Below are 24567 nucleotides of genomic sequence, written 5' to 3'. Positions count from 1 at the left end.
AATTTATTTCATTTTCCAACTACATTTCATTTATATATTTATTTATTATGTTCTAGAATTGTAATTATTTATTACATTCTTAAATTTTCTTATTATATTTTTAATTTAATATGAACATTATATGATCAAAGTAATAGAGTTGATTGAATAAAAAATTTATATTATCACAAGAAAATGTGTGCGCTAAACTATTAAATACGCACAATTATAAATATGCAACAAAACAGTATTTATTTTATTTTGTTCCTTTCAAATTACATTTTCTAGCTCCAAACGAGTTTTAAGAGGCTCCCAAATGCCTAACTAAACGGGCCCTTAATTCCCCCTTCAATTATAATAAGACTGTGCACCTTAAAAATTTAGAACGGTGAAGACAGACCCAAAATTGATCCCTACAATTTGATTAAATTTCAATCTGACATGAAAAATGTATAAAAGAAATATCATAATAAATATATTATGTCCGCATTTTGTAATCGAAGCATATATATTACAATTAAAAAATTATACAAATTATTCTTTAATTGAAAATCTTGATGGCAAGAATATAGAAGTCAGCATCTAGTGTCTGTTAAAAGAAGCCCTGAAAGATCAACATATCCCAACTCAGACTATAAACAACGCTCTCATCAAAACACCCGCAAAATGACTTCGTCGACTTTTTATAGCTGTGACACTTATACTGAAGTTTATGACAATCAACAATGTCAGCAATCATACAACATAAATGCGACACCTGATTAGTGCCGCTTCCAAAGAGCATCCACAGTTCAGATTTGGAAAGATTGATTTTATTCTTCTCTTTCTGTCTTTGCTGTACAACCTGTCGAAATGGCACATCAAAACTAGTATTGATAACTAATTTATGATTTTCAAATGAAGTTCATCGAACTTTAATCTTCTAAAAAATTGTATACCTTTTCAATTATACTCTCATTAAATGTTTATATAAGTGTCTTAATAATGACAATTGAAATTTATAAAATATGAATAATAAATTAAGGGTACAGCTGGAAGAAAATTATAAAAACTACTCAATACTCTATCTTAGACCAAATAAGATATCTCAAATATATCCTATATTATGGATCGGATGGAGTATATTATAATAATCCCCCATGGTGTTACAAGGGGAAAAAAAAAGGTTCATGGCAATAAATATTAAACAGTTCTGAATACCATGTTAAAATGATTGGCTAATCTAGAGGCAACTTTAGACAGATCATTCGACAACAGAAAGCGCTTTTGGAACAATCACAAGAAGCAAAAATGAGATTTTCCAAATACCAGATCAAATCAGCTTACATTCTGCATGTTTGTGTGTGTGTGTACTGGTTGAAGGTTACTAAACAACCATTCAATGTATACATATGTTCACTCAAACAATCAAATACAACCATGCATTAAATATTCATTGTGGAGATAGTGAACGTTACTGACATTTTCACCTTACATAACCTTCCCTCAATATCTTACTGACGCTAGGGAGAACTACTATGTTCAACCCTTTGCCATCTTGGTTTGCCATGAAGGCACATTCTTAGGCACAATGGCTATAGTAGCCACTAGGGTTCCTAGTCATGAAGGTCCTTCAAGCCACAAGGCTCTCTTTCTTTCTTCGTCTCAAGGGACGCTTGAAAACATTTCATCATCGCAACTCAATTTATAAAATGTTAAACTCATGCATGCATTCAAATCAATCAAGCAACAAACATACTGTTATGTAATTACTATAAATAAGAAAAGAATTAAGAATTGGTTAGGATTTAAATAGATTTAGATACGCTTTATTATTTAAATAGATTTAAATAGGATTTAAATAAAATTAGATATTTAATTATATTATCATCATATTAGTAGAATATGGATAGATTAGGATACATATTTAGATGAGAATAATGCCTGTAAATAAGAGGCAGTACAGTACCTAATTTCTGACCTTGATTTCTGATAAGAATTGCATATTCAGATTTGCTCTTTGTCTCTGTTTCCTTTCTCTTTTTCCCTCTCTTTCTAATCTAAATTCTGTAACACATACAAGAATATGGTGGTATTACTCCAAACAATTATTTAGAACTTCATTTTGACCATCGAATTGAGGGTGATAAGTTGAAGTAGGCAAGTTTAACTCCATCCAAGTGAAAGATTTCAAAATCACCTAGTCTCCGTAAGTGCCACGACAAGTTGCACGATACTAAATTCTTTTGTGCTGCATCAGAAAAATTGTGTTGCAGTGTCCATTAAAATCAAAATCGAGTTCTTCAATCTTCCATCTAGTTAACTGACCACCCCTCCCTTCAATAGCATTCAATGATATCAGTCAAATTATCCTATAAAGGGTAATTAATGAACTTCTCTTCGCCACCATGGGCGTCCCAATACTCCTTCCTTGTGAACCAATATCATAAAAATTTGCAAACTCTCGTGGTTTAAAGTATAGCATCATAGACACCAATAGCAGTAGCCTTTTCTCCTCTCATCCATCCTTTCCATAAGATGTTTGACCTGTTCATCATGTGAAGAAATCATATTGTTTGGTACAAGTAGTAGCTTGGTTTTTGTCCAAATAGGTGGGACTTTTCCAAGAAATAATGGTGGTCTGATCACTAGAATAATCTTGTATGTTGTATTTTTCATATGAGAATTAGGACTTAGGATTGGTTAGAGAATTTGGATAACAAGTAATTAGGGTATTTAATCGAAGCCTCTATTTAGTATAACTCCGGCAGAAGGAACATGGAATTGATCTGAATGAGTTTTGGATTTTGTTTTTTTGGCTTATGCCATAAATCAACTGGTATTAACCCGTCTGATTCTTGGCAGAAAAGGTGGGAGCTTTATCAGTTTTCCTATGCGTTTGGTTAAGGCCTTACAGGGATTTGGTGTGAATGGGATGGGAGGAGAAGGATTTTGCTCCCCACCTCTCATTTGTTTCAATAAAATAAGGAGCGGAGGGCCAAAAGTGGGGGGATTTGGAGGAAGGAGTGCACTCCAATTTAACACGACCCAATTACCTTGTAACTATTATCATTCCCATATTGCCCTTAGCAACAACTTTTAGAAAAAATGTCATATGATCTATCACGGTTGCTTCCTTGATGCTTTTGTTATTATTAAACTGCTTATAATGTGATATGTAAACTGTAGCTTTATGCTTTTGCTACTGTTAAAATTTTATCATTCGTACCATGCCTTTGGTGCCATATTTTGTTTATAGCATTTGTAGTATACTCTATGCTTTTGCTACTACTAAAATGTTAGTATTTATCATGAGACTATGCAATTAAATTAATCTAATAACTTCTTAAATACGTTAATACAAGAATTATGATAAGTAACATGAGATTTGTGACATAAGATTTGCGTCATAAGGTGAAAAATGTTGACATTTCTAAAATGAAATAAGGATGACATGAAATATAACTATTTTTAAGTTTTTTAAAGAGAAAAAAGAACTTAAATTTCATAGGGCCAGAATAGTCCATTTATTATTATTATTACCCTCCCCTCTCAAACCAAATAAGGTAATATTAAAACCCCACTTCTTCCCTCTCCTCTAACTAGGAAACATTAAAATCCCTCCCATTTCCTCCCCTCCTCTGTATTAAAATCCCTCTCACTCATTCCCCTTGGTTGAACCAAGCAAATTGCTCATGTGATCAATGAGGTGTCATGCACCAGGTGGGAGTGTGGTTGGAGAAAGTTGCAACAAAATTCAACAGAATGCAGAAGGCCGGAATGGAGAAGGAGCAAACTATGAAGGAAACGGGGAAAGATCTAAAGAAGGAGCCCACCCAGCATTGCTATGCACCCTTCAAACAGCACGATTTTTCTTTCTCTTTTTGGGAGATTGGAGACCTTACAGGTGGCTGGAGTGGCCATTATAGAAAGGGAAGAAGAATCTGCAACCAAACAATTTGAGAAACAAATGGAGGTTCAGGGGGAAATAAAGCACAAGCACACTTTTAGGTAGCTTGTGCACTCTGCTTCATGAAATCAGAGGGAACTCAACGATGATTCCGCTACTTGACTAGAATAAATAATCGAAAGAGATTAGCACTAAGTGCTGACTGATATAGGCTTGATATCGAGCATCAGAAGTGCTCATGCTTTGAGTAAAGCACTGAAGCTAATGAACGACAATATAGAGTATAAATACAAGTGAGAGAGAACTAAGTGCAGCGAAAACAAAGATGATGTATCTACATCATATTAATGACGATGATGTATGTCCACCGTATTAATAATTGGTTGGGTTCTAAAAGTCACAGCCAATAAAGATGTATCTACATCATACTAATGAGGCTGGTTCTCGGTTACAAGACATGCTGTCTATAATGCCTTCCCCAGTATCATTAACAAAAATTTGACATCAAGCTTCCTACAAATTGCAGAGGAATATATGCTGGAGGCAGAATATTTTGTTTTGAGGACCGAACTGGGTCATTGCTTGTTATAAAATAAAAATTAATTTAAAAAAAATTGATATAAATCACAAGTGGAAAATTAAGCCTGAGTGAGGCCAAATCCATAATTTTGGCAATATAGGCTTCCACTGATGATAGATGAGGCACGATTCACATATAAGCTGACGATGACAGCAATGGGATTATTGAACCCATCTTGGAAACTCTAGAGAAATAATTGTCCAATCAACAAAACAGAGAGTTGAAAATCTGAAGTAGCATTTTAACCAAAGTTACACAATGAGCAAGATCCGAAGCTAATAACTACCTGGTGCATCTCTCATGCTCAAATTGAGACTGTTACGCATAGTCCTTCTTCCAACTCCAGCGTTGCCCTTTTGCATCATGGCAACAAATTCACCATAATCAATCCTTCCATCCTAAAAGAAAAGATAAAAAATCATAAAGCATCATAGGATTAGGAAAGGGCACAGGAGCTTAATGAAAATTTAAAAAAATTGGACTAGGAAATGCTAGAAGAGCACAGATGTTTCATGGTATCATGTCATGATGATTTCGGTATATAAGTTTTATTTTTCTTAAATAATATATCTGATCAGAAGAAGTATAATCGGAAGATCAGATATCAACCCAAAAGTTTAAGTTCCAAGTGAACACACAATATTAATAGTGTTAACACAATGCCTCACACAAAAGACGCAAAAAGCATGGGCATAATCTAGAAGAACGAGCACCTCAAAAAAAAAAAAAAAATCAATCATTTGGTTGTAGAAGTTCTGATGTCGGGTCAAAATCATTTCAACCTAAAAGCTTAAGATATAAATATCTTTAACACAGCATACGCACTAACTGCATAGAGCATAATCCTAATCATTTGTATCCATGAAAATGAACACTCAATTTTATCAATGACCTTTCTCTTTCTCTTAGAAAATTGTATTGTTTTCATAATAATCATGAAGATCAGTAAATATAACAATTTAGATCTCATAACATGCATATACCTAACTAGTTCTTATTTATTTATATGTTTTTTGGTGTAGCACGTGCCTAGCTAGTAGCAAAGCAGTTAGGCAACAAAACGCTACTACATGCATAACTTGTTTAAGAATATAAAGAACAATGTTTTGACCTATCGAACAAAATCTAGAACTTAAGTCACTCGTGTAATTATTGTTATCCCACCCACAATGTATCAAGGAGCCCCACTAAATATCAATATATCCATGCTACGTTAAATATAAATAAATTTAATATAGTTTAACCATTGCCCACTAAAAGATTAATAGAACTATACTTTTGACAAAATTAATCATTCCTCACCTCAAATTTTGCATACACACTAATCAACTACCTGCCACTGACAAGCACCAAAAGTGGCTGTCTAAAAGACTAAGAAAGTAAATAACAGAAATGAAATCCTAAAATCATGATAAGTGGATAAATGGAGTATTTAGTGGCTTAGTGGCACAATACATGACTTGAGTCTATTCCTTTTTGCGTATGGCATCGCCACTCCTAGTGGCAGCATCCACTAATTTGGAACTCAATTTGAAAGCCATATTTCAACCTGGACATTTTCGGGATGCCCCAAATAACCAACAAATGCCAAGTGCTTTTCCTTATGTGGATCTTATTTCAATGGAAACCTGATGAGTTCATCCGCCTACACATCTTGCTTTTACTGCTATATCAGGACCTCACACGCTTCTCCCTCATCCCCATGATCTCTCCACTTCCCTTTCTACCAACTTCCCTAATCTCTCAAATCAGTTAAGAATCAACCCAACTCCTGATTTCCATGTCCCAGTCTCCAAAATGTCCTATGCCTAGGGTTGGTAGTTAGCAGCCTCTTATCATTCAGTCACGAACGTTCTAATATCATATGAAGAACAACTCCATCCCAAAAGCTTAATCCGTTAGGAAAGGTCCCAGGAATAATTTTAGAATATCGCTATGAAGCCAATACAGTTTTCCTATGCAAATTGAATGCATAAAATAGAAGAATTATAAATTACTTACATTATCTTGATCCACTTCTCTAATAATATCTTCAAGAAAGACATCGGTCATGTTATGTTCTATACAAGCTTGTTGAAGCTCATCAACTGTAATATAACCACTTCCATCCTTGTCAAAATATTGGAAGGCTGCAACTAGATGCTCCTCACGCTCTAATTTGTTTAGATGAACTGTAGCAGCAACAAACTCTCCATAGTCTATAGTTCCACTGTTGTCTACATCAGCCTGGAACAACTCAAGCATTTAAGCAGAATGGAACATGATCGAGTACTTAACATAGATATAAGGAACAGTACATATATTTAAAGCTGCAACCATCACTTTAGATGAAGAAAACCAAGATATGTGCAAAATTATACAATGGTCAATTTGCATCCTACAACAACAAACATAATCCCACTAGATGGGGTCAATTACATGGATTGCAAGATACTATTGTAGTCTATCGTCTACCAAGCTTTTATGAATATCGTTAACTAAGAGGTCAATTTGCATCCATATAATGTAAAAGCTAAGGCTTGCACCATATGAATCACATGAAACCTATGCCCACTTCCAACTAAGTCAAGTTCTAAAATCCCAAGAGGGAAAAAAATCATTGAAATAGGAAAATTGAAGACGTCCTTCTTTTACCTTCAATGCTCATATTTTGATGTGAATTTAACTTGCAATGAAGATACAAGCAAATGAAAAGCTGAACTAGAATGAAATACAAAGAAAAAGTAAAAACATGCAAGGAAAAGAATTCTTTTCTCTAATTTTTTTTTCCCAAAAACTAAAGAAAGCATAAAAGTGCATCTTTCTTGGAAACAACATTCTACTGCTTCCTTTCATTCAAAAAGGGGGGGGGATCCTACCGCTTCCATAAGATCACGAATTTCTGTATCCTTGAGGGTTGATCCATATCTTCTCAAACCAGCCTTGAGTTCATCAAAAGTGATTGCGCCACTGTTGTCAGTATCCATGGCCTTAAACATTTCTTTTAGACCTGCAATCTCCTCTTCGGATAGACTTTCAGCAATTACCTAAGAAAATAGGATAAAACAGGCAATTGTCAATTCTTTCACATTGATCTGCAGTCACACCTATAGGCATGCTGAAAATCAGCGTTGCATATTAGAACTGTCTTCATTCATAATTTGAAACAGAAATTCAATTAGACAAAAAAGATACAGATGAAGAAACATTGGAGATGAAGATCAACACAGAAGCACAATACAATATTGTTCGTTTGACCTCCAAGATATGCACCAAGATGTATTGCCTATATGACCAATACACATACAGAAATAAGTATTATTATTAATTATTGATTCATCCTTTACATTTTTGCTCACAGGTATATGTAACATTTAAATACATACCTATTATTAGACGTGCATAAATGAGTATTATTATCAATTCATCTTATACAGTTGTGAGTCCATGTAAATATTTAACCATTTACACATTATCTAGCTTTCTTACCCTCAAAGCCATTTTCTTTAACTTATTCATCGCAGAGAACTGTTTGAGACGAGAAAGGACAGCAGGATCCAGTGCCCTATCAGGGGCAACTCCATTTTCACATATCCAGGGATGACCTAAAAAAGCACCAAAAATAAAATTTTGAGATTTTGACCTTTATTTTTTTGGTATGTGCACGCTCATATACACTATATATATGCACACATTTTTTAAGAAACTACATTGAAAAATAGAACGGTAAAAACCTTGGCATGTCCATAATTTAATGTCTTAATATATATATGGAAAATATTAACCTCGTAGAGCTGAAGAATGACTGAGCTCAAGGACAAAATAAGTTGCATCTGTATGTACCTAAAAGTTTGCAAAGAAGGGCTAGGTCTTCTATGGAAGGAATACTGTAAGCAATGCAGTGAGACTTCAATCATTTATTGAAACCTTAATCAATTTGCTTTCCACTTCTATTAGATGGCATTAAACATCCCCCAACAATAACTAGACCAAAAAGAATTAGCATCCATCCCATTCATTATCTGATGGTCATCTCTTTTTATTTTCTAATGGTGAGATAACAAAGAAAATTATAGAGGGATGAACATACATAACACTTCATGGGCAGTTAACCGTTCTGAAGGTTGAGAACATAGCATCTTCCGGATCAAATCTTTTGCACTATCAGATATTAGAGGCCATGGATCTGATTCAAAATCTATATGTCCCTTTAACACTGCATCAAATATACCCTGCTGGGTTTCTGAACTCCAAAAATAATGCCTTCTTAGTGATGGAACGGATAAAGGAGGAAAAATTAAGAGTGTCTACCATGACATGTACCTGCCCAAAATGGTGGCACACCACTAAGCAATATGTACAGTATGACACCTGCTGTCCATACATCGGCTTCTGGCCCATAATGCTTGAGGAGAACCTCAGGAGCAACATAATATGGGCTGCCAACTACGTCAGTGAAAATTTGACCTGAAGCAGTAAGGCTTTCTAGAGTTAAAATTTGAAAAACACCAATTAAAATGCCATGGTCTTTCCCAATAACTACTTTGTATCCTCAACACATAAAATAAATGGACTATAATCAAGTGATGTTTAAAGACAGGGCATCAGCTCCGGAGTAGAATTTTGAAAATTCAAAAGGACAGAAAGATAATGCATGAAATGTGCCAAGGTATAAAATAGAAAAACATAGAAGTTCTTTTGAGGAGAGCAGAACCACAGAACAGATCCTACTGGAGAATCTTGTTTTCAAAATGATGCTTTGCTCTTCTCCAAACTAAAATTGTTGTAAGAAATCATATTAAGGAATAACAATTACCAGGTTTGAAGAAAACGGAAAGCCCAAAGTCAATAGCTTTAAGTGAGAAATCATCATCTTTGTTGACCAATAAAAAGTTTTCAGGCTTGAGATCTCTATGCATAACACCAAGGGAATGACATGCCTCAACTACTCCTACAATAATTTTGGTCAATTCTGCAGCCTTTCTTTCACTGTAGTGGCCCCTCTGGATAATGCGATCAAACAACTCTCCCCCAGAACATAGCTCCATGACAATATGCACATACAATGGATCCTCATAAGCACCCTTTATTGTAACAATATTCTTGTGACCTGCTAAATGGTGCATTATCTGAATTTCCCTCCTAACATCCTCGACATCTTCCTTAGAGATCAACTTCCTCTTAGAGATGGACTTACATGCATATTCAGTGCCAGAGGAATTCTCAGTGCATAAATAAGTGGTGCCAAATTGTCCCTGCCCTAATTTACGGCCTAGAGTATAAAGATCACGGATATTGGGAGTCTTATGACCCAATACATAATATGCTTGGTTATCAACCCCCCGCCTCATGATAGCGTCTTTCTTGGGTGGAATAAGGAAGGGTAGGTTACTGCTATTGCTGTATTGATCTGTACAAGAGTCGTTACTAATATCTTTATTTGGGTTTTCTTTGGCTACGCGTTTCTGGGAGTTCAAGCTGGAGGCGTAATAATCTGGGTTGGAGCAATCAGAAGAAATGTTGCGCTTGGAATGGGCAGTGGAATGGTCTTCGGGCTGGCTGAAGCCCTGAAAATGTTTCCCTTTCAAAGATCCGCGGCATGAGTTGCCCATGAAACAATCACGCAGGTTTCTTTACGCCCTGATCCTCATCCAACAATCTGTCATCAGTTTGTACTGAGGATTGAAGACATAGAAGTAAGTATAAAATAAAGACTAGAAAGGGATATGAGATGAAATCATCTTAAATCTTACGAGAAAGGATCCATTCATTTCACCACACAGCCAAATTGAAAAAGAAAGAAAGAAAATTGCCCATTTATTTATCAATAACAGAGAGAACAAAGAAAATAAATTAACGTAGCATGAACATTTACATCTAAATAAAAATAATCACGAAAGAAAACAAGGAAAGCAATTATTTACAGCCGTCAAATGCGAAAGTAGAATCCTGAGGCGCAAACAGCTTCAAACTTGAGCAGATTTAGTATAGGTAGCTTACCAAATGATGAGAATGGAAGGAATAGAGAGAGGATGGATAAAATAATTGCCTCGAGCTGATCTGAAATCTAAGTTTATTGAAGTCGTAATTGGCTCTCTCTTCTTCTCTTGCGGCTCTCGCAGATGCGTCTGCCTCCGTTGCTGATTGGCCTGGAAAAGACAATTAGTTTGATAGTTTGATTCTCTTAATTTACGGTTTCGTTAATTTTAGAATGGTTGCTGCCGAGAAGGATCGGCGGACAATGCTGACCACCTTCTTCGGTTGATTGATTTCTAATTCTAAAAGTCCTTCGGGGTCTGGGGTTTCTCTTCTTTAGGCCTTTAATGTCAAAATAAATAAATAATAAATATATAATAAATAAAACGTTGCCGAGCAGCTGACCAACAATATCTCCCCTCCTCCCTGTAGAATTTTCAATTGAACTCGACGCGGCTTTTCTCATCTTGTACTCCTGGTCACAAATTATAAAATATTTAGATATAATTAAATATATTAATAAAATTTTATTTAATACATTTTATAATTTTATTTTTTCAAGAATATAAATTTTTAAAAATACATTTTATTTAATATTTTATTTATAAAAAATATTAAAAAATAACAATATATGAAAATAATAATATTAAAATTTTTATATTTTAAAATATTAAATCTTTTTTGAAAGTTTAAAATAATTTGAAATAGAGGAAACGTGTTGTTGGAGTTGTCTTGCCAATCCCTTCTCACTCTTTTTACTTTTTAACCATTGCATTTCAACTTCAATGATTAAGATTTAGACATTCAAGATGTAATAAAATTATTATTATATTAAATAATAAAAAAATTCATAAAAAAATTATGGAACTTGATTCCTACCTTATACCTATGGAACTCAGATTTGGTATGATGGAAGAGTTTTTATGAAATTAGAATTAGAATCAGAGAAAATTGAGTTTTAAAAGTGTGTTTGATTTGAAGATGAAATCCTAATATAATTTTAATAAATATATGCATGAAAAATAGGAAAAGACAAAAATGTCCTTATCAACAATGATGAGAGAGACAAAATTAGGGCAATGACAAGAATTTCATGGAATTGGGTTCAAGGCATTTTGGTTGAATTCAAATTTTTGGAGATCTGAATTGATGTATACCAAACAACTTAATATATGGATTCTAGCTAAGGGTGTGCAATTTACCGAAAACTCGTATACCCACCCATACCCGCCCAACCCATGTTTAAACGGGTCAACCCATACCTGTTATTTAAGAAAAATAAATGGGTATAAGCGGGTATATACCTGCATATCAATAAACGGGCGGGTAACGGGTAAGGTTATGGGTGGCCTGTACCTGCCCATTTATATTTAAAAAAAATCTTCAGTTTCTTTAGCTAGATTGGGCCATTAGGGTGTTGTTTTTTTAAAAAAAATAGATAAAACTAAGCCCCAAGCAATTCAACTTGTGAACGCAATGATGTGATCACTGATCAGCTTAGCTCTGTGCCTCTGCCGTTCTTGTGTGTCTGTGTGAGAGTTGAGACAATAAGAGACTTAACTGTGCCCTAAACAGGTCCTAAGTAATATGTACTATGTAGTATGTGCTGAGCTGCGAGCTACAAGCTGCCTCTCGTCCTCTATACTTTGCTTCTCATCCTTAAGTTTTCCTTCGCCAGTCAGCAGTCACCACACCAGCCACAACCAGTCACCCCTGCTCAGCTTCCCTTCTACTATCTCCCCTCCCCTATTGGTGACTTCACATAAGTTGGTGAGTGTGATGGCTTATAATCTTGAGTTTAAAATTATAAGTTTTCTTCATTTTAACATGCCACCTTTTCACATCCAGTTGAGTGACATTTGTTCGGGATTTTAGCTCCTCTGAGGAGCCTCCTCATTTGTTTGGGATTTCAGCTTCACCGTACGGTGCTCACCATTTTGCAAGTTCACCTTCACTGATTTCATTTTCTCCTTTCTAGTTATATTTGCGCATTCTCGTCCTTTTGTTTGGCTCTTAAGTTATATTCTATTGATAATTTGGTTTGAACTTCTATTCTTCTAGGTGATTGATACATTGATTATATTAAATTTTAGTCTGAACTATCTAGTTATATTATGTTGGTAATTTGGTCTGAATACTCTGGTTTGGCTCTCTAGTTATATTGAATTTTAAATTTATATGCATGTTTGAGTGTTTAGAAGATTCATGATTCTCTGGTTATATTGATCATATTGTTTAATTTTTCTAGCTGGCTGTTGTTGGTTCAGTACTCTACTGGTGGCTTTTTTTTTTTAATGTTGAAATCTGTCCTTTTTGTTATTTTGATCTAGAGACTCTTTAGTTCTTCCCACAAGACATTGTCTATTTCCTAAGGCTTGTTGGTAATTGTATTTGTATTATGTGTGATTGTTAACATGCTGTATCTAACATCAAATATGTCTATGATTGGTTTGTTTTAGTTGTTACATAATTTTTACTTTAAAATTTAATATGGAAAATGTGAAAGCTATGGAAAAGGACTATGAACCTAAAACTATCACCACCGTCACAGCACCTATGGAATCTAAACCTACCCAAGCTGAAGAAGTACCACCCTCTAAATGTAAAAGGAGCACAACATTTGAAATATGGAATCATTTTGAGAAGTTTATAAATAAAAAAGGTGAGCATCGGGCCAAATGCAGCTATTGTGGAAAGGATTTTACTGGCCATTCTTTTAAAACTGAGACTAAGAACCTTTGGTGGCATTTTGATTCTTGCCCAAAGAATCCAAACAAAGCTAAGGTGGGACAGTCCTTATTTTTTGCTTCTTTTGGCAAATCAATGACTCATCACTCGTATAATGTAGAACGATGTAAAAAAGCAGTTGATGAATTCATCATTTTAAATGAGATGCCTTTTCAAGCTGTGGAAGGGTAAGGTTTTAAAAAAATGTTAGAAGTGCTTGAATTGAGATTTACATGCCCCTCCCACACCATTATGGCTAAGTTGTGCTACAATATATATCTAGAAGAAGCAAAACGTTTGAAAAGATATTTTAAGAGATGTAAAGTTCATGTGCCACTTACCACATATTGTTGGACTTCAATTCAAAATTCTAACTACATGTGTTTGACAACTTGTTAGGTTGTTAAGGATGAGGAATGGACATTATACAAATGAATTTTGAATTTTTGTGTGGTGAAAAATCATAAAGGGGATACCATTGGCAATAAAATTGAGGGATGCTTATTCAATTGGAATATTGAGAAAGTATTTGCAGTTACAGTTGATAATGCTTCTTCTAATGATTCTACTGTCATGTTTTTAAAAAAGCGTTTGAAGGATTTGGGAGGTCTAGTGTGTGATGAAGAATTCTTGCAAATGCGGTGTGTTGCTCAAAAGGCCTTAAAAATATGAATCAATCTATTAAACTTATTCGAAATGCAATCAAGTTTGTCATATCTTCTCCTGGTAGGCTTAAAAAATTTAAGGAGCTTGTTGAAACATTGAGAATTGATTGAAAGAGCTTTTTTAGCATAAATTGTCCCACTAGGTAATTTACATGATTGTCAAATTATGATTGTTTGCATTATGATATGTAATTTTTTCTAATATTTAAATCTTTTGCTTATCTTAATAGGTGAAATTTAACATACATCATGTTGCAGAATGCTATTAAGTTCACTAAGGTCTTTGATAGAATAGAGGATGAGGATCAAGATTACAAGAACTACTTCAAAAAGAAAGTTAAACTGTCTTCAAGCTCAAGGTATATTGATGATAGGATGGAAATGGAGGACGAAGATGAACTTGGTGATAATGATGATGATGAAGGTACAGTTAAACCTCGTAATGCATATGGCTGGAGTATGCAAAAGGAATTTCTCACCTTTTTGGAGTTGTTCTACACTGTGACTTTTTAATTTTTTAGATCAAATTATGTCATATTAAACACATGCTTTCAAAATATAATTCCAATCATGACACGACTGGATTCAATTATAGCTGAATCTAATTCTTTATTGAGTGACATGGTAGAAAAGATGTAAAGTAAGTATGACAAATACTAAGAAAAGGCAAAAAACATGAATCTATTGTTGGTGATAGCTGTGATTCTTGATCTAGATATAAATTTTCTTATGTTGAAGTTGCTTTTAAACATTTTATTGGTGATTGCAGAAAGAGGGAAATGATGAAAAAGAAGATTATAGGGCTATCATCGCTTATTTGATGAGTACTCTGCAACTTTTATAACTAGTGGTAGTGAACCATTTGAAACTGGTACAAAAGGTAGGGGATAGCAGTGCTAGTAGTGAGGGAAAGAAAGTTTCTCCATCTTCTACAAAAATTATTGATGTGGCAATGCAAAATTTCTTAGCCACTGTAATGAGTAAGCGTTCAAAGAAACTAGTTTTAAAGGTGGAAGATGTCTTCGAAATTTGCTTTTAATATTAAGGGTCGAGTACTAGATACTTTTAGAAGTTTCTTATCTTCAAAAATGGCCAAGGCTTTGCACCTAAAATTGGCTATCATCAATATCATGCACCCTATTGAAAGAGATTGATATTAACTATTTTGATGAGACTTTATGTGCTATTGATGACAATCTGAATAAGTTATTTTATTTATATTCATTTTAATTTTTCATATTATATAATATATATTATTACTTACTAATTTAACTGTCTTAATTTGTCTTGTAGAGGAATAGTCAATTGTCAATAACTTAATCTTCTGCTGTATCAAGTGACTCCAAAGAAGATAAATGAGGATTGATAAGGGTAAATGGGTTCATCTTTTGACTTTAAAAATTAGAATTATTGATCCTTGTCTATTTAGTATTTGCTGTTAAAATATTCATATGTTTTGATTCTTTTTTTTAAAAGAAAAGTCAATATTAGTAATTCAAATATAATTTACCTTTGTGAAATCTATACTTCTAGCCATACTTTTATTTGAGGAAAGGGTCTAACTGTTAATGATTTGTGAATGATTTAACATCTCATAGACTTTATATTGTATAACAAGATTGATCTGATGTTGGAACCTGGAATGCTAGGATTGATGCATAGCTTATTTTTCATTTTTAGTGACTTTAAAGCTGTTAAGGATCTCAAATTAAACATGATAAGCTAATTTTTTTTCTAAATTTTTTGGGGCAAGGGATAGCCACAAGCTACTAGAGGTAGAGGCTCAGGAGGTGGCCATGGTGAAGGCAGAGGTGGTCATGGAGGAGGTTGTGGAAGGGGTGGGAGAGGTTGTCCTCCTAGAGGTGGTGGCTGTGGGGGTGGTTTCTAGGAAGGGGAAGATGAAAGGATCATTTTGTGTAATGTTTTTATAATACTTCAATTGCTTCTCTTTAGAGATACCATAGGACATCTAATCAAAGGATATTTGATACCAGAATTAGCCACATTTTTAATGGAGTGACTCCATTAGGAGCCACATTTTTAATGGAGTGACTCAATTGGGAGCTTCTTTAATGATGTTGATTCTCAAATATCAAGTTTGTGTTAGAAATCTCTTTAGGCAGATATTATTAGGTGCTGTGGGTAAACGGGTGATCCAGATCCACCTATCTTGTTTGCAACCATTTAAAAACGGGTGCAAATAGGTATAAGCAGGTACGGGTAGGTGGCCACCCGTTTACCTATAAACGGGCGGGTAACGGGTACTGCCACGGGTGGCCCAAACCTGCTCATTTACACCCCTAACTTTAGCTTCAATTTCATTTCTCATGTTTTGATTCTCTTATACTAAACACGACCTCAATTCCTTTATCACTTCCTTGCTCATTTTCCATCTTTTCCCTTTCCCCATTATGTTCGACCTCAAGGTTGCAGGAGTTCTTGATACAAGACATTCATTGACAATGACATCATAGAGAATGTGGCAATGCTTGACCATAAACAATGCCTCACAACCACAAATAAGACTACCACCAGCCCTGCCTGAAGTATGAATGAATGGCATTTTGCAACCTGTTCCAGGCCTACTTGTGAGATGCTTGAGCAAAATGAGTTGAGCAGTATTGGGTTGTTTTGCCCATCATATGTTAAAAAAATTTCACTAAATCAAACCTAATTAACATATGAAAAAAGAGAGGAGCATCTGGGGGGAAAATACAATAAACAATTATAAATTAATATGCCACATATTAAAAAAGAAAGAAACCTACTTGTAAAGTGAAAGAAAGAAATAAATAAACATAATGAAGTCTTAAACGTAATAGGAACATTAATATAAACGTTAGAAAAGGTGATTTATATATATTGTTTTTAATAAAACCATAATTTCAATGAGAGGAGTTAGTGATTATTTGAATTTCTTAAAAGTTCTCACTCATTTTCTAGATTTGGCATGCAGTTTAACATTAATATTTAATAAATAAAAAATAAAGATATTATAAATATATATTTTTTGAGCGAGGCCAAATGGGAGGATGTTATGATATCCTTAATTACTTAACTAAAACCACCTTGATAAACATAGGATTAACCCAAATATTTAAACTTAAGTTTTTAAACATAACAATAACAAATATAGGATCCCAAGTTTAAGACTTAGAACACTTTAAATCTAGAGAAAAATAAGTTTAAAGCAAAGCAAACATATATACATAAGCATGATATACCAATTGATATTTAAAATAATTAGCTTTTACTCCCCCGTGCGTTGCACGGAGAGCATAAATTAAGCTTATAATATAATTACTAAGTATGTTTTTCATAATATTTTTTAATGCAATGACACCTTTCTTTTCAAACAAAGAATATATAGGAGTGACATTGTCCAATAAAGATTGACTAGGCAATATATTTATGTCAGAGGGATGTCATTATTATATTCTATATTTATTATCAAACTTTTCAATAAAACCTTGCTACTATTTTCTTAACATTTATTCCCCATGCGATGTTCTAAAAAAAGTAGGCTTAAATAGTAGTTAAATATCTTGTTTTGAAATCAATTAAAGTCTACATGCAAACTACATACTAATGCTGATGGCTTCCTTTTCTCGGACATTAACCTTGTTCCATAAAGTAAATAATGAAAAGTAATACTTCATTAGCAATCTCAACTTATACATTTTCTCACCTATGGACATTATTCTTCATAAGAATAGTATAATTACCTCTCTTAACATATTGTAAATAAATTACTATCACATTATACACCCTTTAAATAGTCTAAGTGATAATCATGACATACATAGTCAGTTCAAACTTTATTGAGTAATTAGTGAACCATTTTTCTAACGTTGTTAATTTTACTCAACATCCCTCTCCATGACTATCATAGCAATATCATTTATGACAGTTTACGATTCTATGCCAAATTTTTTAGTTTTTTTAATTATATTTATAAGTAGCAGTCTTAAAAATACATTGAACTACTTTTTCTTATTTAAAGCCGCTCATTTTGAGATATCTCAATGCTCTCAAGCTCTTCCCCTTGTTTATGATATTGGATACTAATTCAAGATTAAAAAAAAAAAAAGAAAACTATTGGCTTGTTAAGTCTATTTTTTATCCATATATAAACTTTAGCTTTGTTCCCAATAAATTATTATTATTATTATTATTATAAGATAACATTATTCATTCAGACAATATATTACGATAGCAAGCAATCAGGCATGTTAAGTAAAATTGATTAAACTAAATGTAATCTTATAATTATTGAAATATTATTATCGCTATTAACAATAACCTGCCCTTTGGAGAAAAAGCGCCTATCAAGTTGCTATCCAATAATAATGCAAAAACTAAAATAAGAAAATATACCAACGCAAAATCGACTACCATACAATAATAAATGCAAAGACTAAAATAAGAAAACATGCCAATGCAAAATCGATTTCTCTAGAACTTTTTTTCTGAGAAGGTGAAACCTATTCAAATCAAATAAATTGTACAATGGAGAGCCATCCATGAAGACAAACTAAAAGCATGTTGCCTAAGAGCCGAGGCAAAGCTACCACAGGCTAAGACTGCACGAAATTGGCATTTAAGTTTATCTGTATTAAAAAAGGAAAGCCAAAGCATGCCCTTCTATAGGGTACTTCGAAAAGAATATTCCTCATATCAACGGTCATCTTCTTGACAAAACCATAGCTTTGATAGTACAAACCTTTGCCAGGTCAAAAAGAAAAAATAAAGTACAGACCCATGAGGAGAAAGTGAATTTTAAATAGTTTTGATAGTTACCGCATATATGAGCTAAGCTTTGAAAGAAAAATGCTCCATGAAGTGTAAATAAAATATCAAAGGTTAAGCTTTTTTTTCAATGGTGGATGCATCAGTATAGTGAATTGTCAACATCAGAGGAAATAAATATCAAACAAAGGAAAAGCACCATTAATGAGTCAAGGACAACAGCATTTAGTGTATAATTAAAAAATCAACACATTCAAAAAGCAGCATTTGGCCAAATATGATGAACCTCAATTAAATAATGTGCAAGATGTCACTTCACAAAAGGTTGTAGAGACAAAAAATAGTTGCAAAGGAAAAAATAGAAGTCAATTACACCAGTTTATGAACCCTAAAGAAATACAAGTGTTAAAACATGAGAGGAATGTAAAAGCTTGAGATGGATTACTCCAAATGACTTCCGTGGATGGAGAAAGAGCTCTTCCAAATCAAACCTTCAAGATTGAGCACCACTTCCAGTCATCAAGGTGTTTTCAACTGTGAACAGACACATTTTTTTAATGACTTTTATATATAAAATTTTAAAAAAATTACTTTAACCATCTTGTACAGTAAATGTTAGAATACAGTCACTTACAATGGCAAGTTCTATTCAAAACAATGTTGATGAGTTTACCTTGCAAGTAGCAATCAATCAACATGGTTAAGAAAGAAGAAGAGAGAAGATGAGATCAGAAAAGTGAAAAGGAAGAGAAACAGGGGAAAAAGGACACCAAATGGAGACCATAAAACCAAAGCAGAACTGAATTATGTTTTATCAGAAAGCGATCACTGTCATTGGCGTTGCACCAGGCAGTATAAATCAGACCTGTCTGACGGCTATTAAGCACAAATTGGGTAATGATGCAGACTTAGGATAATAGTTTCACTGAATCCGTAGCCTGAGTTTTCACAAAAAAATTGATGGTTTTTGAGGCATATTATCCCTCCTAACTGCATCCATTTTCAGCTTAGTCTGTAAACTTTCACAAAAAATCAACGTTGACCGTATGCAAAACTCAAATTGTGATGGAAAAGAATTGACAGCTGGCTACAGATTCAGCAGGAGCTTATTATGTCACCTTGCATCTTTAAATTTTTCTATACTACCAAAAGGATATGATTTATCAATTACATGCCAAGAAACAAAGCATGAAAACTCAAAATGCTAGGAAATTGCTACAATTTTCAACAAATGAAAAAAAGGGCACAACAAATTACTGACGAACAAATTATTATAATTAATTAAATCAAAAAATAATAAGCATACCTCAATGCCAGATGACAGAGATTAAAAAGTCTCTTTATCCAGAAAACTTAAAAGTCAATGTCACAATATCAACAATCAACAACTTTTAAAAAATTGATAGAATAAATAAGCAATAAGAACAAAATTTTGCTTCTATCAAAAAATGTAAGATACAAAAATCACAATTCTATAGTCTATACATGTTCTCCAAGATCATGTATTTTGCCATGAAATGATGCTCTCCCCTATGACACCCCTATGCAATGAGTTAATTAGAATCAAGACAAATGGACTAACAGTAGAAAAAGTCAAGGCTGAAAATAAATATTGAATTTTAAATCAAATCAACAAAGGAAATCAAGACAAATACTAACAGGCTTCTTATCCCAGTTGTCATTGTCTGTAATTTAACTTATTTTAGATATGGATTCTTCTTCCTTCGGTGGATAAAGAGTCTTAAGCTCTTAATTAGTGAATAGTCTCTCTCTTTCATTGAGATGTGTAGAATGTACAAAATGGAATCCACTTTATTGTTGTCACTTTGTCAGATGGCAACAGGTTCTGATGTGGAAATAATGCAGTCCCTTTTCTTACGCATCTATGATGGGTTCAAATTAAATGAGGTCTATTGTTGATCAGAGACTTGATGCATCTGTAATGTGCTATTCTCTCAGGTCAAGTTGCATTTAAAAACTGACATTGCTTTTGATACATGAGAGAAAAGCTGCATTTGCTGAATTTTAGTTAAAAATCATTATACTATTTGTAAAGTTGATGCTTCCATGTCAATTTAAGGACTCTCAAACAGCTTAGGCGTGTCAAACAGCTTAGGCGTCAAAACACTTTGTTATCCAATAGTGTCATAAACAATATGCAAAACTTAAATGATGCTAAAAAAATCAGAAAGCATGTTTCCCAAAATTGGCATTATCACATATACCAATGATATTATATATATATATATAAATATAAAGAAGCGACCTCATATGAAACAAAATATGGCAGGTAAAATAGGACAAGAAGAATGTAAAGACCCCCTGCACAAATTTCAAAATTATGAAGCAAAGGATGAAAGAAAGAAGAAAAGGGGAAGGAAAAAAAAGAACAGGATGACAGAAAAGATCAGCTTTTGTAGACAAAATTTGAAGAGATGGAGGGAGTTTTGAAATTCAAAATTAAAAAATGGATTAAAAAATTAGAATAAAATATCATAAATACATATCAATATGATTGTACTGGCTAGAATTAGAATACCAAAATGCAGATTTTGTCTTTGTAAATATGAACTTAAAATCTAAACAATCATCTCCATTAGAACTTAAAGTAGGGTCTATCTTCTAAACAAATTCTTCATGCACTACAAAATTTAACAACAAAAGGGAATTTCCATGTAAACCATAAGGAAAGGCAACAGGGGTTATAGTAGGGGATTTATAAGTTGCAATACATGATTGTAAAAAGAAAAAATACAAATATCATAAATTTTTGCAAGGCCCTTCTTACATTTATTCTCATCCTAAATTCATCACAGGGATGATGATTAATTATGCTAATACCAATAAAGCTAAAAAGAAACTAAACTTCAATATTCTATTCATTTGCTGAAAAATGAGCTTACCAACTCTTTTAATCAGGAAACATAACATGAGCAAAAGTTGAAGTAATCTAATGATATACTCTTCGAAGGAATAAGAAGATAACCACATTGTAACTCTACGTTAACCAACATTCTACTATACACAAAAATCCTGAAATAAATCAAGGCACATTAAAATGGAAGAAAAAATAAGATGAATGTGAAAAATAAATTCTAGTCAATCCCTTCTAGCTTTCTTAAATATGCCCGTGTGTATTAGAGAGAAAAGCCAGAAACTGCAAGACAATGGGAGAAAAGGAGAACTGAAACTACTGATCCATCAACAATGAAAGAAAAAAATATGGACTTGAAAAGATTGTAGATATGTGAAAGCCAGAAACAGCTAGCAAATGCTAATGCAAAATCAAAATGAAAATGCTAGATGTCGATGGAACCTTCAAAATTATGAACTAAATGGAAAGAAATATATTACCCAAGAAATCTAGAAGACATTCAAAGATGAAAATGATGTCGATTTTTTATATCAGAAGAAAAAATACAAATCAAAAATAAAAATCAAACTGAGTATAAAACTAACCTTAGAAAATCTGGAAAATTCTCAGCCACGTTTTCATCGACATTCTTCCTGATTCTTCAACAGAGGATTGGGGAATCAACAATCTTATTATACAGATGAGCAGCCATTAATTTGCTGGTTGGTCATTCTGACAAAAAATGAAATGCAGGCAAGTGGCATCATATCAGAAGCTTTTTATATTTATTGACTCAACTAATTCTAGCTTCATATACATGACTAATTCTAGCAATACAAAATGTGCAATCAAAATGCTAAATATTTACCATTACAACTGAACATGTAATCATATAATATGGGATAAAAGTAATTCTAGGATGATAACCCTTCTATGCCAATAGTCATGTTTTGTATGCAATCCCCAACCCATTTCCCCAAGCTAATTTGCAAAATCTGCAAATTGAGTATAATTATTGCTCAATTGAAAGCAATAATTATAATCATCATAAAAATAATTACAATCCATGACTAACTCTAGCTATACAAAATGCTAAATATTGATTTGATTAATTCTAGCTTTATATACATGACATGCCTCACCACAGTTGCTATATTATACAAATCTTGTTATCAGTGTCCTTATTTGAAGTTATGGAAAGTCTATCTCAAGCCTTTCACTTTCAGTTTCAAATATACGTGAAATCAACATGTAAATGCAAGATTAAAACCCAACCCATTCCACCAAGTATATATCAAAAGTTGGATCCTCAGCTTCCCGTCGTCATGTGTAGCAGTGCAAGTATGGGTAACTTGCCAGCAATGGAGCAGCCTTAAAACATTTAAGTGATCAAATTAAAAAGTCAAACTTACTTCAGCTGACTTGCAGTAGGCTACATCAAATTTTCTCTCACACCCTCTTCCTACGAGTATAATATAGCACAGTCAACTTTAAGTTATTGAGTTCAAACAAAATAACTCATGAGAACGAAGGAAACGTCTGTTTACCTTAAGCTTGTTCAAAGCTCGAGGAATTTCTCTAAAACCTTTCCATAGGTATAGGGTTTCCCCTTATCTTGCTGCAATCTCGAGATTTTTTTAGGAGGAAAATCAATAATCAAAGTGGTCCAAAATAAACGATGAAAATATCATCTTTTTAAGCAAATCACAACAAATAAAACTCTACTTACTCCACCACTCTCCAATATGTTGACTACATCATACATGTGGCAACGATGAACTCCTGCAAATTCAAGTGACGGATTAATACCAGAATCAGGATCTCAAAAAAACCAGGATCGATTCGACTATCCAACTCTGTATCTTGCAAATTATCAGCAGCCAAGAAATATGGAAAATAAGGAAATCAACAAATAAGAAAGAGGGGAAAGAACTTACATAAGAAAGAGAATGAGAGCAAAAAGACGATGAAACAATGGTAGAACAAGAAGATGCGCGCCTTTATAATTCTCACGCATCAGAGAAGGTGACTCGGCAAGGGTTGCTTAAGCAAATAATACTCGCGCGTTAGAGAAGTTGACTCGACCATGTTTTCTCCGATGACCAGAAACAAAGAGCTGGCAATGGCCGAGTCAAAAGCATCCATACTCAGGTAGATAGAGCTTAAACAAAAATTGGTAAGAAGACGATCGTGGCTTTGCAATAAGCGACCAACAACAGAGGAAAAAAAATCTAGATCGAAGAGAATGATGAAATCAATAAGATTAAAGAGGAGAAGAAGTAGGCAGCGACCAGATCAAACGATTTCACAATGAGGTTGCTGGAAGAATGGAAGAAAATGACTTGGCACAATGGAAGGATATGAGGAGACGAAGGGTGATTTTGAAATAGATCTCACTGAAAGAAGATGTGTTCTGGGTTTTCTCGGGAGAGAGGACAGTGATTCCGAAAAAGGGATCTTTTTTGCGTTCGATGCCGGGTCAGCGTAGATATCAGACAATATATATATATATATATATATATGTATATATATTATTTAAATACTTCTTAATTCTTATCAAGCAGCATCCCGGGTCACTTTCAAAAAAAATTTGTCTTGCAGCAAGGGGGAAATACCATTCATGCCCCCATCCTCCTCCTTAAAAAGCAACTTATGAAGTCATCTCCATAAAATATCAATATTACCCTTAGTTACTGTTCATAAAGATTCACGGAATAGATTTCTATAACATATTGATTGAAAATAGGTTGAAAACATAAAAAAAAAATACAAGATCGAGGAGCGTGCTACAACATAAGGACTTAAGCTGTGATATGTTCTCTATATGCCATACATCGTGTGTAATGTCCGCCTTGACATTACTAAGACAACACACTTACATACCATTATAATAACTAGGAGTAATTAAAAATTTTAAGTAAAAGTTATTACAACTCAAGAGCTTAAAGATAATTAGTTTAAAATATTGAGATCCTAAGAAAATTTTTTTTAAAATATCATTTGAGCTCAAACTATGGTTTGATATCAATCAAATATGATAATGGAAGCATGGAAATCAAACAACACTTATGAATAAGTTGATACAATCTGGATATTTTTCAGAATTTGCCCATCCGTCGTGGCGCAAGCTACACCTATTGTTGCTGATGGCATAGAGGGATAAATCTCT

The 24567-nt window shown here is 33.5% G+C and overlaps 1 protein-coding gene and 1 long non-coding RNA gene across 13 annotated transcripts; both read right to left on the bottom strand.

The window, feature by feature from the left end:
* Positions 1–457: 457 nt before the first annotated feature.
* Positions 458–10734, bottom strand: LOC129285024 (calcium-dependent protein kinase 26). 10 transcript variants are annotated; one of them, XR_008587056.1, is made up of 11 exons: positions 10428–10733; positions 9244–10102; positions 8751–8894; positions 8518–8670; positions 7917–8032; positions 7307–7474; positions 6450–6674; positions 4735–4846; positions 1928–2025; positions 737–823; positions 458–583 (listed from the first exon to the last, which is right to left on the bottom strand). XR_008587056.1 is itself a non-coding variant. In XM_054920562.1 (10 exons), exons 2-9 carry the CDS (start codon positions 10037–10039, stop codon positions 1928–1930), a joined length of 1812 nt encoding a protein of 603 aa, XP_054776537.1. In that variant the 5' UTR covers positions 10040–10102; positions 10428–10733; the 3' UTR covers positions 458–823. The 10 variants fall into 10 exon arrangements, 7 of the variants coding, with proteins under 7 accessions (XP_054776537.1, XP_054776539.1, XP_054776540.1 ...); XR_008587057.1 differs by lacking the exon at positions 1928–2025 and having other exon boundaries at positions 10428–10732; XM_054920562.1 differs by having other exon boundaries at positions 458–823.
* An 8076-nt stretch (positions 10735–18810) lies between these two features.
* LOC129285834 (uncharacterized) lies at positions 18811–23870 on the bottom strand. Of its 3 annotated transcripts, XR_008587356.1 has the most exons (7): positions 23336–23870; positions 23128–23180; positions 22946–23016; positions 22811–22860; positions 22004–22130; positions 19179–19217; positions 18811–19078 (listed from the first exon to the last, which is right to left on the bottom strand). It is a non-coding gene; the product is annotated as an uncharacterized LOC129285834 (long non-coding RNA). The 3 variants fall into 3 exon arrangements; XR_008587357.1 differs by lacking the exon at positions 19179–19217 and having other exon boundaries at positions 22946–23023; XR_008587355.1 differs by lacking the exon at positions 19179–19217.
* Between the last annotated feature and the right edge of the window lie 697 nt (positions 23871–24567).

Source organism: Prosopis cineraria, unplaced genomic scaffold (genome assembly GCF_029017545.1).
Source record: "Prosopis cineraria cultivar Desert tree isolate PC_DT_omini unplaced genomic scaffold, ASM2901754v1 PC11, whole genome shotgun sequence".
NCBI classification, from domain to species: Eukaryota; Viridiplantae; Streptophyta; class Magnoliopsida; order Fabales; family Fabaceae; genus Prosopis; species Prosopis cineraria.
The sequence above is the reverse complement of the archived record's forward strand: the minus strand, read 5'-3'. Positions and strand labels throughout refer to the sequence as shown.

What these genes read in the sequence shown, in the direction of transcription:
- LOC129285024 (XM_054920562.1), bottom strand. Translation starts at nt 10,039, where the DNA reads ATGGGCAACTCATGCCGCGGATCTTTGAAAGGGAAACATTTTCAGGGC. An exon ending in TTCCGTTTTCTTCAAACCTG is followed by an intron (nt 8,895 to 9,243) that starts GTAATTGTTATT and finishes TTACTGCTTCAG; the next exon opens with GTCAAATTTTCACTGACGTA. An exon ending in TGTGCCACCATTTTGGGCAG is followed by an intron (nt 8,671 to 8,750) that starts GTACATGTCATG and finishes TTTGGAGTTCAG; the next exon opens with AAACCCAGCAGGGTATATTT.